The sequence below is a fragment of the Paramisgurnus dabryanus genome, chromosome 4 (genome assembly GCF_030506205.2).
Source record: "Paramisgurnus dabryanus chromosome 4, PD_genome_1.1, whole genome shotgun sequence".
NCBI classification, from domain to species: Eukaryota; Metazoa; Chordata; class Actinopteri; order Cypriniformes; family Cobitidae; genus Paramisgurnus; species Paramisgurnus dabryanus.
The window spans coordinates 35,380,073-35,398,020 of NC_133340.1; the positions used below are offsets into that span (position 1 = coordinate 35,380,073).

Genomic DNA, 17,948 nt, shown 5'->3' on the forward strand with positions numbered 1-17,948 from the left:
AAAGCCTGCTGCTACCTCAAATATTACTTTGGGTTTTGATTGCTATTTGCTTATATTTTTAATTATCAAACATTTTCCTACATTAATGCTTTTTAAATTAGTTTTTTGGTTCCAGGACAGCAATTTGCACGAATTCTGTAGAATGGCCCATATATATATTTATACAAAGTTTGTAATGTTTGTAATCAAATAGTTTTTAAGAAGCAGGAGCATCATTAACTTCCATAGTATTAGTAGAAAAGAAAAATAATATTGAAGTCAATGATGCTCTTTCTTCCTGCTTAATTGCAATTATTTTGCTTTTTGTTCTACAGAACAAAGATATTTATACAAGTTTTGACGTGGGGAAATATTGACAGAATTTTATTTTTTTGGGTGAACTATCCCTTTAACTCATCACAACTGTAGAATATCACAAATGTATATGGGAATTATTTTGTAGCAAAAAATCTAATTCAATTAAACTGTAATATATGTATTTACTCACCCAAAATGATGGGGTTAAATATAAACATTTTCTGGGTTAATTTAACCCAATGGCTGGGCTAGTCCTTTTTTGACCCAGCGCTGGGTTGAAAGCATAGACTGTAAAAAAGGCATTTTTAGAGTGTGGTTTATTATTCAGTCCAAGTCATGCATTGAATTTTTTAATAAAATAGTTTTTAATAAAATAAATTTATATTTTTATATAAACAATTATATTGTTGTTTTCACAAATAATACAAATTCAGGTGATTGTTTAACATCTTTTCAGGGAACCCTAAACCTTGAAACAGCAGTCTCGTGTGTATTATATGTTATGTGTATTTTAATTTATTTAAAATAATAATTTAATAATAATTTAATTGAATAATGTGTGATTGTCAAACATGCAGTAGTTGTTGAACAGTATACGTTACTGGTTGATTCCGTTTGGCGCTAAACGTGTTATCAGAATGTAACCAATCAGTGTATTATCTGTCACCATAACAACAGTAACAGCTTGGTCAAGCCCATGCGCGGTGGGAGTGATTTGACTCGTTAAACTGCCGTTGAACTTCAAGTCCCTCTGACTGGTAAACATTCGGATGACTATCTTTTATTATTGATCTGAACTGCAGTGCAAATGATGGCTTTAAATAGTAGTAGCACGGTGGAAGCCCGTCGGGTTATTTCACACCTCTGTGGGATTTTGTTACTGTTAACAACAGGCGATTGGTGACTTCAGGACTCCGCCGGGGAAAGACCACAATCCCGCCTGATCACAACAACGGGATTATACTGTAGCCATCAACAAGATTAACTAAACCTTGTGTAGTTTCCAGTTTATTCTTTGGATCTAGTCGATGTGTGTTTTGGTCTCGTCTGTACAATACTTTGGTTCGGTATATAGCGTCAGCCTGAGGTAACTTTGGGTGAAAAGATGAAGGATGTGTCGGGAGAGTGGAAGGACTATCAACTCACGGTAGGCTGAATTTACACGTAATTAAAGTTTATTTAACAGTAACCTTACGCGATAGGGTTACAGCCTGTAATACACATAAATGATGCTTATTTAGATGAATAAACTAACTGTTTATTATTGAGTTACACGGCTCTCTGGAATACTTGATTCTGATTGGTCAGTCGCGATATTTCGAGGTCTGTTATGTGCGATCATGACAGGTGCAGTTTAATAGGCTAACGTTACTTATAAAAATGTAAGTATAAACATGCATAATTAATAACATAGATTACATTAATTCTCTTGCATACTATTAAATCAAACTGCACGTTCGTTTTCTTTAAACTAAGTAGTACCTAAAAATGTTATTAATTCAGCTGGTTGTTATTGCAACAAATTGTAAACCGCTGTAATGCTTAGGCAGAATCATCTGTTTAACATAGCATGTTCATTGATTCAAGGTTGCATTGCGCATTCGTCCTCTGAACGACGCAGAGATCGAGGAGGGCGCTACCGTAGTGGCGCATAAGATTGACCATCAGGTAGGCAATAAGGAAGGTTAAACTTAGCTTTACTCAAACCTATGCTTCACATATAACTTTGCAGCTAGGTAAACATTGTAGAATTAATCTACTACACAAACTGGAGTTAATCTACTTTACTAATGCTTTAGATGGTGGTGCTGATGGACCCCTATGAGGACCCCGACGATATTCTGAGGTCCAAACGCTCCCGTGAGAAAACATACATGTTTGATGTGGCATTCAACTATACTGCCACCCAGGTGTGTATATAAAATATAGAAAATAATTACACTGTCTCTTAAAGGCGGGGTGAGTGATTTTTGAAAAACATTTTGGAAAAGGGAGTCCAATACACACTTGTAGCCAATCAGCAGTAAGGGGCATGTCTACTAAACGACATTGTTCCCTGGGTTCCATATGTGTGGGGCTGGTCTATCAAAAGAAGGTCCAGATTCTATTGGGGTAGGGGCGTGTTTGTTTAGGTGATTTTAAATGTCAACATTGGCTTTCAGAGATCATGCACCCCGCCTTTAAATCAGATGTTTGCTTATCATATATTTTCTTCTGTTTATATGAGATCCTTTGGCATTTTAAGGGCAACTCTTAAGGGCTTTTCACATGGTACGAGTGTCCAGTTCATTTTTAATAGGAGACGTGCGGCAAGCGCCAAAACAAGGGCGGTTACAGAGGTTGAAAATCCTGCCCCTTCCTTGGACACAGCTATTCAGATAAATATATTTGCACTCAATGCTCCACAAAACACTTCCACTACACGAGAAAAGCTGTAGCCGTGCAGCCGCGTACCGTATGAAACGCCTATAAAAAATTGCTCAATAGTTTAATCATCAAGTTGATACAATTTTGAAATATTCAACATGATCAAGAAAACAATTTTTTTTTCTTTATTTCAGGAGGATGTCTATGTTGCAACAACAAAAAACCTTATTGATGCTGTGATCTCAGGTTATAATGCCACAGTCTTTGCCTATGGACCAACAGGTAATGTTAAGTGTTCTTATTAATGTTTGGATAAACATTTTAAAAACTGAAATAAAAAGTAAAAACACAAAATTTATTTCTTTTAGGAGCTGGAAAGACATACACTATGTTAGGTTTAGATTCTGAGCCTGGCATTTATATCCGGACCCTCAATGACCTCTTCAAGGTTATTCAAGAAAGCAGTGAGGACTTGGACTGCAGTGTTTATATGTCTTACATTGAGGTAAGGGCAACTGTAAAAGAAGGACTTTTAACCTTTTTTGGTCTCTTACGTTTAGATTTTACAAATAAAGTTTTTACAGTATCTGTAAAAACTAGCTGTTTTCAGCGTTTCTGACAGCTTTATTAAAAATGTAGAGTAGTTGAATTATCAAAATACTAATAAATTGTTTGCAGATATACAATGAGATGATCCGAGATCTGTTAAACCCATCTTCTGGATATCTTGAGCTTCGCGAGGATGCTAAAGGAGAAATACGAATCACTGGCCTTACAGAATTCTCTACATGTAATGCAGAAGAGGTACCTTATAAATATTTGTAATATCTAAATACTAAGATGCTTGCTTTGCACTGACTCGCGTTCATTTTCATCATTTGACTCTCATCATAATGCATGATGAACTTGTGATTTTAGATCATGGCTTTTTTGATCAAAGGAAATAAACAGAGGACTCAGGAGTCTACTGCTGCCAACAAGACATCATCTCGCTCTCATGCTATACTGCAGGTCAGTGTAGAACACAAACAGACACCCTAACCGGGTATACAGTATGACCTTAAATTGGCACACAGTCTGAGCATCTGCCTGTCTGCTGCAATACAGGTGACAGTCAAACAAAAGAGCCGAGTAAAGGATATCAATGAGGAGGTCAGAGTCGGAAAACTATTCATGGTAGACTTGGCAGGAAGCGAGCGGGCGTCACAGGTCTGTGTGTGTTTAGTCTGTGTCTAAGTTTGTGTACTGCATTGAAAGCTTTCCACTTCTTTAGGGACTGTAGTCTAATAATGTCCTCTATCATCTTTCAATTAAATGAATAAGTTAGTCTTGTCTCTCATTATTAACATGCATATAATATGTATATAATAAAGTATTTGACTGGCTAATATTGCAGCAATTAACACTAGTAATAAAGAAACATCTGTACTTCAGTACTCTTATTTTTTTCCAGACACAAAACAGAGGCAAACGGATGACAGAAGGTGCACATATTAATCGTTCTCTGTTAGCGCTGGCCAACTGCATCAATGCTTTGAGTGAAAAGTGTGGTAAAGGTCCTCAGTTTGTCAATTACAGAGACAGCAAACTCACCAGGCTTCTGAAGGTGAGCTAAACCAGGATTAAACCGTCTCAAATCTCAAACAGTTGCTTTAAGTTCTGGCCTGTCATTCCCAGGATGCTCTGGGGGGAAATAGTCGCACAGTCATGATCACTCACATTAGTCCTGCAAGCTGCAACTTTGAAGAGTCGAGAAACACGCTGGTTTATGCTGACAAAGCCAAAAATATACGAACCAAGGTAAAATATGGATAATCTGCATAAACCAAAATTTAAGTGCTTATTTTTGTACCAGTACAAGGTCATTTTTAGTGATTTACTGCTTTTACATACATTTTTCATTCTGTGAAAATATAACCTTAAAGGAGTAGTCCACTTTAAAGATGGGGTCCATTGACTTTTTATAGTAGAAAAAAAATACTATGATAAGTCAATGGGCCCCATCTATAAAGTGGACTACTCCTTTAATATGTATAATATTGACTTAGTACGGCCATGTCAAATATTGAAATCAATGATTGAAATCAAACTTTGATGCTTTTGAAGATTATGAGACTTCAATCATTATAAAAGCATTATACAAACAGAGTTTAGTATTTAAAATGACACAAAAGCTTGTTTTCAATTAAAAGTGACTATTGTTCTTCTGTGGCACTCTTAAAGGGGGACATATAATGAAAATCTGATTTTTGTTCAATGTTTAATTGCTATAATTGGGTCCCCAATGCAACCTAGAAAATGTGAAAAAGATCAACCCAGTAACTTTTTAACATTCTCTGCAAGCATGGGAAAAAATAGGTCATTGAAATTTGGCTCCCCATGTGATGTCAGAAGGGGATAATACTGCCCCTTAATCTGCACTATCCAACCACGGCACTGCAATTTAGTGCAGAGATCAGCTCATTTGCATTTTAAAGACACATTTTTGCTCACACCTACAAAGTGGCAATTTAAACGTAATAATAAATTATCAATATGGTATTTTGAGCTAGAACTTCACATATGTACTCTTGGGACACCAAAGATTTATTTGACTAAAAAAGTCTTGTGAAATGTCCCCTTTAAAACATTGCTCTGTATGTCCATTTGGTCACTTTCATACAAGACACTTCACATAACCTAAATTCTCATAAAATAATCTCTGAACTTTTTTTGCCCTTAGCCTAGAATATAGTCTGTTTTTTAAGTGTACGCTGTCCCCTTTTTAACAGGTAAAATGTAATTTGCTGAATGTTTCCTATCACCTGGCCCAATACACAAGCATTATTGCTGACCTACGGAGTGAAATCATTCGACTTCGTGCAAAGATCAACCAAGAGCAGCAGAAAGACATTGGTGAGATTCAAGGGGGGGATTTATGTATTAACAAAATGAGAGAGAGGTTAGAAAGGTAAAAAAACGTGTAGTGAATGTTGTCTGTGGTATACCTTAGTGATTAAATGTTTTCACATGTGTATTAGTTTGATAGAAGAATCCTGTGCTTGCCAATTAAATAAATGTTTTTCTTTAAAAAAAAAAAACTGAATAAAGTCGCACACAAAATCAAGGACCTTGGAGAATTTGGGCTGAGACTTGGCTTTGCTAAACCATACTTTTAACAGGATTAGGACAGAAACCACCTCAGCAAGCCATCTTTGAAAACATGGTGAAACCATGTTTTTAATTCCACCCCTTCAATAATATTCTCTTAGTGAGAACCGTACCAAGCATGTAAGCATGTGCCAGCTGCAGGTAATATGGCAAAGAAGCAACAGTGTCAGAATAGCCAAAATCGCCCGTCCAATTTCCGGAGAGGTAGTCGGCTGCATAACGATTAAATACGTCTTGCCAATAGTTATGGAGCTTAAGGCAGAACCAAAAAGAGTGAGATAAAGTCCCTCTGTGCACAAACATAAGGAAAATGTATATAGAAATGTATATTCAGACTGAATGTATTGATTGGTCTGTGTGTGTACTGTGATTTTGTGTTAGCTGATGTGCAGCAGTACGGTCAATATGAGATGGGTGAACTGCGAGAGCAGCTCTTGTCTGCCTTCAGAGAGCAAATGGAGATCAGACGGAGTCTGATGGAGTTGGAAAACTGCAACATGGAGCTCCACATAGACACCTCAAGACATCTGCTCACCATCTCAGAGTAAACACAAACCAAAAATACAACAACAAACATGTTTTCCATTGCATTGATGCAATAATCTTTTAGTTTGAGAATCTTGCCATCCCCTAGCGGTTAAAAAATATATATATAATTATTTATTTAAAAGTGCTGGAAACGTGTTGCCTTTCTTATCTATTAAGGACTTTAAATAAACACTTTTCAAGTAAATGCTCATTCCTAGATTATACCAAAATCCATTCAGTCCACTTTGTAGATTTTTAGCGTCATCTAGCCGTCCGATTGTAAATGGCGTGAGTGTAGGACCGTTTTGACATCTCGTAGTTCTGTGTGATTGGACAATGTCAAGTTACGCCCCTGCTTCAAGTAACACCCTTTCCTGTTACACCCCTGTCTTGCAGTCCGCAGACAGACGCATCTCACAAAACGCGTTCTATAGACCAGTTCAAAAGATGTAAACAACACTGGTCCAGAAGCACTTCCTGTTTCTGTTTTTTAACACTAGATAAACGTTGGGATAAAATAAACCAACAGAACATATAAACCTCTTAAAGATAATAATATATGTAAAATAAAAAAATAACTGTCACAAACTGTAACAGGAAGTGTTTCTGGACCAGTGTTGTTTACATCATTTGAACTGGTCTATAGACAGTTTCAGCAGTAACAACATAAACAAACGGCTTTAGTGGAACACACGTAACTTCCGTTAAACTTCGCTAAGAATCAAAAACAACAAAGACCTTTTAGAGTTGTGTATTTCTGATAACAAGCAAAAAAACAACAACATGTAGATAACCTTAGTTCAAATCATAGCTAAAGCATATCAAAAACTACACTGAGCTAACGTTACCATGTAAAATGTGTATTATATAATGTATGCAATCTTAACTACAGATCGGTTGCCAAACCTCCCATCAAATAGCGGTAATCCATGTTTGCCATCTTCCCTCGTCTTTAGGAAACAATTTGTCATTTTTAACGATGTATTTGTTCAAGAGTAAAGTTTAGCAACTAGTCAGACCATTAAACAAACAGAGACCGAAAGTTAAGTTTCACTCGTGACCGCTTGTCCATCCATAGAACAGTTTGTCTGTTTAGGGCTACTGTAGAAACATGGTGTCGCGAAACGATGTCTTCTATGTTAGGGGACCTGTCATGTTTATAGATTAGGGCTGTGTATCGCCAACAATTCCCCGATACGATGCGTATCCCGATACAAGGGTCCCGATACGATGCACATCACGATACAAGACTATTTTGAATTACATTTTTGTTCAGAATTTAGTAACATTATTATTATTATTATTATTATTATTTGTTTATTGTACATTGAATAAGCAGTGTTGTAACAGTTGTGTTTTTGCCATTCATTTATTAGCTATTAGAAATATTTAAAATCCCAGAGTTAGTACTTATGTTTTTTTAAAAGCAGTTTTACAAAGATGGTGCCTTACTCTTGTCTCTCATTATTCTACATCTATGAATATATCTATAAACATGCAGTCAGACTTAATACTATTTAATAGAAATCAGATTATTAATGTGACAGTTAGTTTGAAGTAGCTCTGTATCTCTTCTCTAGACATACACTTTTCACATGCAAATCTTTGTCGTGTTTCTTCTCAAATGCGTTAGTACTGTTTTATAAGAGCATGGCTAATAAAGCCCTTTGCAGTAGTATAGGCTAAGATATCTGCGCTTTCATACTGAACTCATTGACTTTAAGGCGCGCGCGCACGAGAGAGAGAGAGAGAGCGCGAGTACGCGGCTCACTATGCAGACACGTGCGTCAGCGAGACAGACACGCAAAGTGAAAGTATACTCCGCCACCTTTAACTCTACGTACTTCGCGGGACACATGCGTCCTTTTCATATGGATCACGGATCAACAGCAATTCGTCACATTACTTTCAAAAGTACATGCGAATCGATACGGAAGGTGCTGTATCGATGCGCGCATCGTCAGGCGTCCATGACGATGTATCGTCGTATCGATATTTTGAACACAGCACTATTATAGATAAAAACATTGCTCATTCTAAGGCAATAAAAACATTACAGTTCATTTTTTAATGTCTTTATACAGTACAACACTTATAATATAGTTATGTATATTATATTGCATTTCTGTCAAGCGATCCTTCGAAAAATTACACAATGCACCTTCAAGTGTTTCAGCCTTCATTCTCTCAAACTGTAGTTGGGAACGGGATCGAACCCGTCGAAGACAAAAAGAGGTGAATGGAAGGAAAGGAGACAAACTGAAAGATGAAGACCAGGAGAGTGGAACTGAGGAACCGCAGGATGTTGCAGCAGCACGAGAGGAGATCGGCCCCCTACTGGATGAACAGAGAAGAACAATGGCACTTATAGTGAGTAAGACACATTCCTACTAGAGATACTCGGGTCACTTGAGTTGGTCTAGGGTTGTGGTCATGTTCCCCTCTTTCTCCTATGTATCATTCTTTACTTATCTGTTAAATAAAACCGAACAAATGTGCATTGTGTAACTTTTAGAAGGATCTCTTGACCGAAATGCAGTATAATACACATAACTATATTATCATTTTTGTAAAGACAAAATGAACTGTAATGTTTTTATTACCTTAGTATGAGCCGTTTTTATCTACATACACCGTGAGTCCCCTTACATTTTTCGCCGACATGTTTTTACAGTAGCCGTAAACGGACAAACTGTTATATAGATTGCATTTTGTTACTACGTTGTCTCAGACCCTGATGTGTTTGTCCTGTGGCAGCTACCAAAGCTTCTCTATACATTATGACAAGGAGGGGTGAGCTGTGGACTGAGCTGTTGGTTGCAATTCACATTCTCACAGCAATATGCCGCTAAAAGTCCTACATTGCACATTTAAAGGCAAAAAAGTAACAAAAAAGTCCTTTTAAGTAACACACCAACTTTTTGGGAATTTAGCTTATTCACTGTATCCCCCAGAGTTAGATAAGTCAGACAGCCATCTTTAAACCATATACATACTGGGAACTATATTCTCAGAAGGCGAAGCACTGCTACTGGGCGGAGTGATTTGCTCGCAGAATCTGAGAAGCCCCGTGGTGATGAGCAGAGAGTTCGCTCAGAGTTGCGCTTATCACTCCGTCCAAGTTGCAGTGCTTCGCCTTATAAGAATATAGTTCCCAGTATGTATACGGTTACAAGATGGCTGTGTGTCATATGACCTTGTTATTTGTACACGGTGTGACTATACAAATCACAACATATAAATAGGAAAATGTTGGCATTTTTTGTCACTTATTGGAAGCAGTATGCTAGCTGTAGCCATTTACTTCCAGTCTTTGTGCTAAGCTATGCTAGCGGTGGGTGTGTCAGACAGAGTTACGGTACACACAGAGCTGAAAAAGGTATGTATGGACTTATCCAACTCTTTCCCCTGTTGGTTTCCTCTCGATTTCTTTTAGCATGAATTGGAAGAAAAATTTATGAACATGAAACTGAAGTCGTCTAAGATTGAGGAGCTGTTGCCTCAGCACATAAGCAATGATGAACAGAGAGAGATTCTGACTTTGCTCTGTAAAGTCCATGAACTTGAGCTGGGGAAAACTGAGATTCAGTCAGCTGTGCTTTGCAAAGAAAACACCATCCGAAATAAAGACTTCATCATTCGGCAACACGAGCAGCACATGGAGCTCTGTTATGACATCATACATCAGCAGAAGGCTCTGATTGAAGGTTCGGGTCACTCGGACAGATAAAATATGTTGTAGACTACTGTAAATATGTTAAAAATACAAAATAATTTAAAATATATATAAACAACAATCCAATATTGTTTTTTTTATATGTTTGTTACAGAACAAGGACTTTGTGTACCTAAGGAGTTACATGAGCTTTATTCATTATATTTTAGTGAACACAGTGATGGAGACATCGAACATTTAATCAAACCCAGAGCTGTAAGCGGTGTTTGTTTGCTCATTTCTTTACTCCTCCATGTATATATGTGTGTATATATAATATATATATATATATATATATGTGTGTATATATAATATATATATTATATGTGTGTATATATTAGTATATATTATATGTGTGTATATATATATATATATATATATATATATATATATATATATATATATATATATATATATATATATATTAGTATATATTATATGTGTATATATATATATTAGTATATATTATATGTGTATATATATATTAGTATATATGATATGTATATTATATATGTATATGTATATATATATATATATTATATTCTTTGTTTAAACAGGATGACTCTATTATGGCTACAGCCAGACAAATGACACACAATGTCATCACAGATTCAGACGCTTGTCAAGTGGAGAAAACACGACGGAAAAGCAGGAAGTTCAATCGGTTACATAAACATGCACCTGATTCCTCTTCTTCTGGACTAGATTATGATAGGTAAAGTCATCTGATGAGAAAAGCAGACTGTAACTTAAATGCACTAAATGTGGATTCATCTTGTATATATTATCTATCCATCTGACAGTGACAGTAACAGAGTTTTCGAATCATCATCTAAAATTCAAACACACAGTCGGCACCACTTGTCTTCTGGGCCATCGCATGCTGTTAAGGTAAACACGCACACACATTCTGTCAAGAAGTAAGCGATGTATAGCGTTTGAAATTGTCTTTGAGCAGGTGTATCGTAGTGAGGAATCAGCACCCGTATGTCTTGCTGAAGTCATGAGTCCAAACACACTGAGGGAAATCATCAGCGACACCAAGACCATCTCAGTCATCGCTGCCAAACGACGCTTTCATCTTCAAGTGAAAGAGTCAAACTTCAGGACGGCCGGTGGGGGTTTAGCGGCAGGGATCAAATCTTCATTGAGCATGGATAGCCTGTTTTCTATCTCGGCCGATGAATCTTCTGAGGTCAAAGGAAACTCTGCAAGACATGGAGGCTGTCGGTCAAAGCAGGATCCGAAAAGAACAGAAGGAAGGATGGGGTCACGTGAGAGACTACGATGCACGAAACGGTCAAGATCTTTTGACGCCAACAAAAGGGTATCTATCCTATTTCTGCAGATATAACTGCATGTAAATAGCTCAGATGCAAAGCCGCTTAACACCACCTCTGTCAAAAATAATATAAATGTAAGAGCTGTCCAAAACTGAAAACAACTTGCAATGACATATCTTAAAGTACATCAGTGCCCTTTGTTTTGCCTGAAAATGCACACAAGTAATGTTTTTAGTAAGGCATCTTTGTTAAAACTAGTCATATTTCCTAATTAAACTAAGGCCTAGTCCTGGTTTAAGCTAATCCCTGTTTGGGAAACCACCCCGTTATGATGATAATGATATTAACCGAATGCCCCCCTGCGCAAATTATGTGTTCATCAAATAGTTTTGCTTTAAATCCGCTTAATCGCCAAATATTGCGTTGTTGGCCGAATCCATTAAACGCTGTGATGATTTAGTAGCAAAGTCCTCTAAGTGCACAGAAGATTAATTGGGTAAATGACGGCCCGCGCACGTTGAGGTGCAATACATTTTTACCTGGTAAAAGGAGGTTCACTGAATATATTAGATATTTTTGAGTCTTTACCTTTTTTTCAGAAATGAGAGTGAAGAGAGCCTGGAGATTTTAGTAGTTGAGATTTTTTACTTAGAGGGTTTTGCATCTAAAGACAGTCAAATTTGTTAAATGTCAATTAAATTCCTAAAGTGAGATTTGTAAAAATAGGGCAATTTAATCACTGACTAATGATTTGAAAACCTTTTCATTGCCATGAACCCTTTTCCTGTTAAGTTGCCAGCCAGCACCAGCATTTTTGATGACTTATTCAAAAGTTTAATGCCTTCCAGAAAATGTTCTTTAAATATATAAACATACAATATATGAAATGAAAGAACAGTCACTCTGCTTTCAAAAAAACCCTTTTCATTCTATTTTCATTTGTTCTCTTTTTATCACCTCTCAAATATGGAGATTGAAGTTTCTTCAAAAAGACAAAATTTTGGGCAAAAAAAAATGAGATAACTGCATTTTTGTTAAGGACTTTTGTTAGCAGCCATATCACCCTATGGCCCAAGACAGCTTGCCCACTGAAGCTAAGCACGGCTGAGCCTGGTCAGTACTTGGATGGGATGTTTTGAGGGTGGGACAGGAAACAAATGGGAGAATAAAGGGGTTGTGGATTTGCAAATTAGTTCAGTCACACCAGCTTCAGAAGAGGAACAAAATGTAATTTTCACCATAGGTGGTCTTAATTTAAACCCCGATTTAATACTGTTTTAATTTTGCCACAGCAGGTACAAAAACCACCGCAAAACCCCTCCAGACGTCCAACTTTGGAGAGCATCTCAGACAATCTTCTTGTGCGACCGGCTCTAAACATGATACAACTGCACAACAGTCCTAGAAACCCTGCAACAACTCCCACAGCTACAGTAAAGAACCCCATCTTTCAGACTACAGGTACAAAACATCGGCTGTTACAAATTGCAAACAATTTTTGCATAAATTGATATACATCAAACAGGCCTAAAAATGAGAAAATCTTGATGTTTTATCCATATGATTTAGGTGAAGTTCAGCTTCAGAAGCTAGAGATCAGGGGAACACCACCCAGCACCCTTCCTCAAAGACATTCAGACCTCAAACGAGGACAAAACTGCAAAAAACTGCAAGGTAAAAATTAGGGCTGCACAATTTCAGCAGTAGATGTTTGGGCACCAAATACAGTGGTGAAACTGAGATTTTAAAATTGATAAGTTGACATGTGCATTAGCAATTGTTTTTGGACATAGCTTCAATAATTATTTGTGATTTACATTATATTATTTAGTTTTGGAAGTTTAGAATTTACCATGCAGCTGCTTCACAGAAAGTTATAAAGCATTTAAAGGAGGGGTGCATGATCTCTGAAAGCCAATGTTGACATTTGAAATCACTAAAACAAACACGCCCCTACCCCAATAGAATCTGGACCTTCTTTTGATAGACTCGCCCCACACATATGCAACCCAGGCAACAATGTTGGTTAGTAGACACGCCCCTTACTGCTGATTGGCTATAAGTGTGTTTTGGATCTCGGCCTGACTCCCTGTTCCAGAGTGTTTTTCAAAAATCATGCACCCTGCCTTTAAAAACTTCAATGTAAAATCTATTAATTGCGAATAATACAATTACAATATCACGGTGAGTAATCGGTGTCATAATCATCCAGCCCTATTAAAGGGACTTAATGTAGGATTTAAAGTGTTTTATTAATCAAAATCAATATCTTTTTTCACAAATATGTCCTCATTGGTGTCAAATGACCTCTGCCAATGATTTGACTTTTTTTGTAAGCTTAGAATTTCTTCTCTTTACTTACATTGAACGGGTAAGTCCAAGGAGACTTTCATGTCATTCCGCCGTATTGATAAACTATAATAGCAGAGAGGGACAAAAAGCACTAGACTACCAACGAGTTTCCACAACAGCTTTTCATTCAGAACACGTAAACCAGCTGAAATGGAGAAAGAGATCAGTGATTACATAACGCCTATCGTAGTTGCAACACGCATTTGGAAAAGCGAGGCGCTAAAGAGCACTGTTTGTTTGAATGCAAAATACAATTTCTCCACTAGATGGGGGAAAATTCTACTTACAGTCAGTCCCTTTAAACATTCTTGTCTTACTTTTGCAAAGCTATTCAACCAAAAGTTTCTTATGTTTCAATTTTTAATTTGATTTTCAGGTTTTGCGGATGGTTCCCAAACCAGTCACCTTTTGCAGCAACAAAGCAATAACAAGAAGGCCACTTATAAAAATGTTAAGCATAAAGCAATAAACAATGTCAATAGAAAGACTGAAGTTCAGCAGAAATGCAAACATACTGTATAAAATCATTTAAAGTCATACTTTTGTATGCTACAATAAAGGGAGAGGTTATTTACTGTAGCTTTGTCTTGAAAATCCTTGTAATTTTTTATTGATTTTGCAATAAAATGTATTATAGTAAAAATGTTTTATTCATTTTTTTTATTTAAATTACATTCAGAGTCAATGGTGTAGTGAGCAGTGCTCCGACATATAGTGCAGACACACTTTTGGCGACCCGAGTTTGAATACCGGCTCGAGGTCCTTTGCCGATCTTGTACCCCTCTCCTCACTGCACTTTCCTCATTACATTACTATCTGCCAAGTAAAGGCAAAAATTATTATTTTTTTATTTTATAAATATTTCTGTGTAGCTCATAACCCAATTTAAATTCACTTCTATTTGCATCATTTTTGTGCAGATGATTACAAGTTATACAGCAAAATGATATACTGTATAATTACAGTTGTACAGTATAATTACAGATATATTATAATCATAGCATAGGATGCATCCCATAGAAAGTGCTTTTGTGTTTATTCACTTTTCCTCCACCCCTATAAACAATAGTATACATATGGTCTCTCTCTCTCTCTCTCTCTCTCTCTCTCTCTCTCTCTCGACGTACTGTTCTTTCAAATCCCGCGAGACGTCTCTCACTCACATGTGTTCTCATGAGTTTATTTCAGTAACCTAAGACACGACTCTGCTCTGCTGAATGTACCGTGTGGAAGAGGGAGAAAATGTCATCACAAACTTTAAATGTCAGCACGCAAAAGGTAATAAAATCACATTTTGTATGTGAGATGTGTGAACACTATAAATCTACAGTTAAGTGATGTGCATTTTGATTTAAGAAGAAGTGACTGTTACAATACATTTGATTGCACATGCATTGTTTTTTTTCATTGTAAACTGTAAAAAAATGCAGCACGAAGTTAAAACAACTTGGTTTTGCAACTCAATTTAACCTACTATAACTAATACATACAAGTTAAAATTGTTTAACCTAATTTGTTATGTTAAGTTAAAGTAACATAAAAATATATGTTGATTCGACAAAAATGCTGCAATTTTACCGTGTATTTTAAAATGAAAACTATGATAAAAACAATGCTCACAAAATCTTTTGTTAGCTAAAGCAGTGATTTATGTTGATTTCAAATTCCTAGTACCTAACTGTTTAAAGACGGTAACCTTTAAACCAACACAGAAATATTGATATTAAATAGCAATAAAACCTCATTCGAATACATTAAGATTAAGAGTACTTTCTGGACTCATGTTTGCAAACTATAAGTCTCATATATTTCATGTTTAATTGTTTATGCATTTTGTTTTATGCAACTTTCATTTAATTACAATATCTGTAGGCTAAACCAGCTTAAATATGGTTTAGTGTTGCATAGTTTTACATTTTGACGTTTTATGAAATGTGTATAAATAATGCTGAAATGTTTTTGATAAAAAAATGCCTCTGTATATATTTCCACATTATATGTAAATATATATAAATTGTGAAGTGAACACTTTAACTGGAAGCTTTTATTTTTAGATGTGGTTTCCTGTGGATAGTTGTGGTATCTCTGACTGAACTTTCTCCATAGCAGCATACCATTTTAGTTATGGGGGTGTGCGTTTCTCCAGCGATCACACCCTACTGTTAGTTTAGATATTTAACTTGAAGAATTCCTTCTCTTGTAATGAAAGTTATAAATCAAGTTTTGCTATGTGTACAAACTACTGAAATATGCAGAAGTAAAATTGAATCTAATCTTTAAAATATTATATTATGTTCTTTGTGTTTTTTCCAGAATTCGTATCATGATGTTACATATCCAAGTTGGGATCTGTTTTAGACTTTGCTCCAATGAAAATGGGAATTCTGAGGCAGCTCCAATGTTTCCTTCTGATGGGAACAATGTTGAGTGTCATCTTCATAATTATTTACTGGGATGATGTGGCAAAAGGCACTTATTACGTCCCCTCTGTTGACTTGAACTCCAGTTCAGATAACTCCAAAAAGTCAAGCTGGTCAGTCAAACTAAACCAGACATTCATCACAACTCCCCTTAAACATATCTTAGAAGATAACAACTTAAGCTTACACCCCGACCTCAAAGTGCGGCAAGCTAATCGTACACGTACGGTAAAAGAGCTATGTTTGGCCAACAGCAGCCTTCATTTCCCTGGAAAATTTAAGACATTTGATCAAATTCCAAGCCACGCCTTGGATCATCTCATTGTGGATGATCGCCATGGTGTCATTTATTGTTACGTTCCGAAAGTGGCATGTACCAACTGGAAAAGAGTCATGATCGTGCTCAGCCAAAACCTTAAGAGACCTGATGGAGCTGCATACAGAGATCCTCTTGACATCCCATCATACTTAAGCCACAATGCCACCCTTCATCTGACCTTCAACAGGTTTTGGAGACGCTTCGGTCGCGCCTCCCGTCGTTTGATGCGCCACAAACTCAAGACTTACACAAAGTTCATTTTCGTAAGAGATCCATTTGTACGACTTATATCTGCTTTCAGAAACAAGTTCGATCAGCCAAATGAAGATTTTTACAGACAGTTCGGCTCTGTAATGCTTCAGCGTTACGCTGATATTTCAAATCCGCCGAGTTCAGCTAAAGAGGCATTCGCTAAAGGTATTCGCCCCTCCTTTGCAAACTTTGTTAAGTACCTGTTAGATTCTCAGACTGAAAAGGAGGAGCCATTCAATGAACACTGGCGTCAAGTCTACAGGTTATGTCATCCGTGCCAAATCGAGTATGACTTTATTGGGAAACTAGAAAGTCTTGATGAGGACGCAAAACATTTGTTGAAGATTCTTGGAATGGATCAGATTCACTTTCCGCCAGGGTATCACGATAGGACAGCGACAAATTGGGAGCGAGAATGGTTTGCGAACATTTCTGTAGCTGACAGGACAAAACTTTACAATCTGTATGAACCGGACTTCAGATTGTTTGGATACGACAAACCTGAGACACTTCTCCATGATTGAAATCGTAATAACTGAAAATTGCACATAAGATTTTTTATTACATTAATGAAGTCCTCTTTCACTTTATTATAATTAAATTAAGTATTAGCAGTGTATATTGCAGCTAATGCCTTCTGTAATATATATTAAATGAACTTTTATGTGTATTATAAGTTCATGACTTTTAGATTTTTAATAATGACCAAGATTAATAATAATAGTTTCAATTTACTAGGTTTAATTTACCTCGATTTCATATAAAAAAAAAAGTTGTAATAGTTCAGTTTTGTGTGGACATATGCATGGAGTTTAATGGGTAAGAAAGTCTATAGCTCATGATCTTCACCTTGTGGAAACCACTTTCAAATAAATGTTTACAATTACACTGACTTCTAAGACACCACTGAAGCCTGCAGACCTTCATTTCAAATTGTGGTCCAAAATTGTAGACCTTCCCCTTCATTAAGTCAAACATCCAAAGTTAAAGAGTACCTTTCACTATATGTGGTCATCTTTTGAAGGCTATTTTAAGGCTGCTGACTTCTTCTTCTTCAAAAAAAAACCTCACATTTTAATAACATTTCATATGACTATCAGAGAATAATTAATTAACACAAGAAAAAAGGCAATTTACCTTAGCAATCATCACAAAAAAATTGCTTTTAATAATTTAGGAATTTTAGAATTTGTATCTATTACACTGCAGGGCATTCAGATTAAATTTACTGACTGAAATTGATCTGTGTGTGAGTTGGATTTGGG

General features: G+C 36.4%; 2 protein-coding genes across 2 annotated transcripts; both read left to right on the forward strand.

The window, feature by feature from the left end:
• The first annotated feature begins 868 nt into the window (after positions 1 to 868).
• On the forward strand, positions 869 to 14,515 carry LOC135735802 (kinesin-like protein KIF19). The gene is made up of 21 exons (XM_065254365.2): positions 869 to 1,444; positions 1,885 to 1,965; positions 2,097 to 2,207; positions 2,859 to 2,946; positions 3,033 to 3,169; positions 3,343 to 3,468; positions 3,583 to 3,675; positions 3,772 to 3,873; positions 4,118 to 4,270; positions 4,342 to 4,464; positions 5,436 to 5,569; positions 6,194 to 6,358; positions 8,541 to 8,712; positions 9,779 to 10,049; positions 10,173 to 10,273; positions 10,615 to 10,772; positions 10,861 to 10,948; positions 11,016 to 11,384; positions 12,633 to 12,801; positions 12,910 to 13,014; positions 14,069 to 14,515. The coding sequence occupies exons 1-21, from the start codon at positions 1,403 to 1,405 to the stop codon at positions 14,212 to 14,214; spliced, it is 2,934 nt and encodes a 977-aa protein (XP_065110437.1). The 5' UTR covers positions 869 to 1,402; the 3' UTR covers positions 14,215 to 14,515.
• Positions 14,516 to 14,812: 297 nt separating this feature from the next.
• On the forward strand, positions 14,813 to 17,733 carry LOC135735803 (carbohydrate sulfotransferase 12). The gene is given in 3 exon segments (XM_065254366.2): positions 14,813 to 14,970; positions 16,006 to 16,136; positions 16,138 to 17,733. Coding segments are annotated over 3 exon segments (1,218 nt in total). The 5' UTR covers positions 14,813 to 14,953; the 3' UTR covers positions 17,208 to 17,733.
• The last annotated feature ends 215 nt before the right edge of the window (positions 17,734 to 17,948 follow it).

Bases quoted from the DNA above. Each gene is read 5' to 3' on its own strand.
- LOC135735802 (XM_065254365.2), top strand. From the start codon at position 1,403: ATGAAGGATGTGTCGGGAGAGTGGAAGGACTATCAACTCACG. The intron at 2,208-2,858 runs GTGTGTATATAA...TCTTTATTTCAG, and splicing joins TCAACTATACTGCCACCCAG to GAGGATGTCTATGTTGCAAC. The intron at 3,469-3,582 runs GTACCTTATAAA...TTGTGATTTTAG, and splicing joins CTACATGTAATGCAGAAGAG to ATCATGGCTTTTTTGATCAA.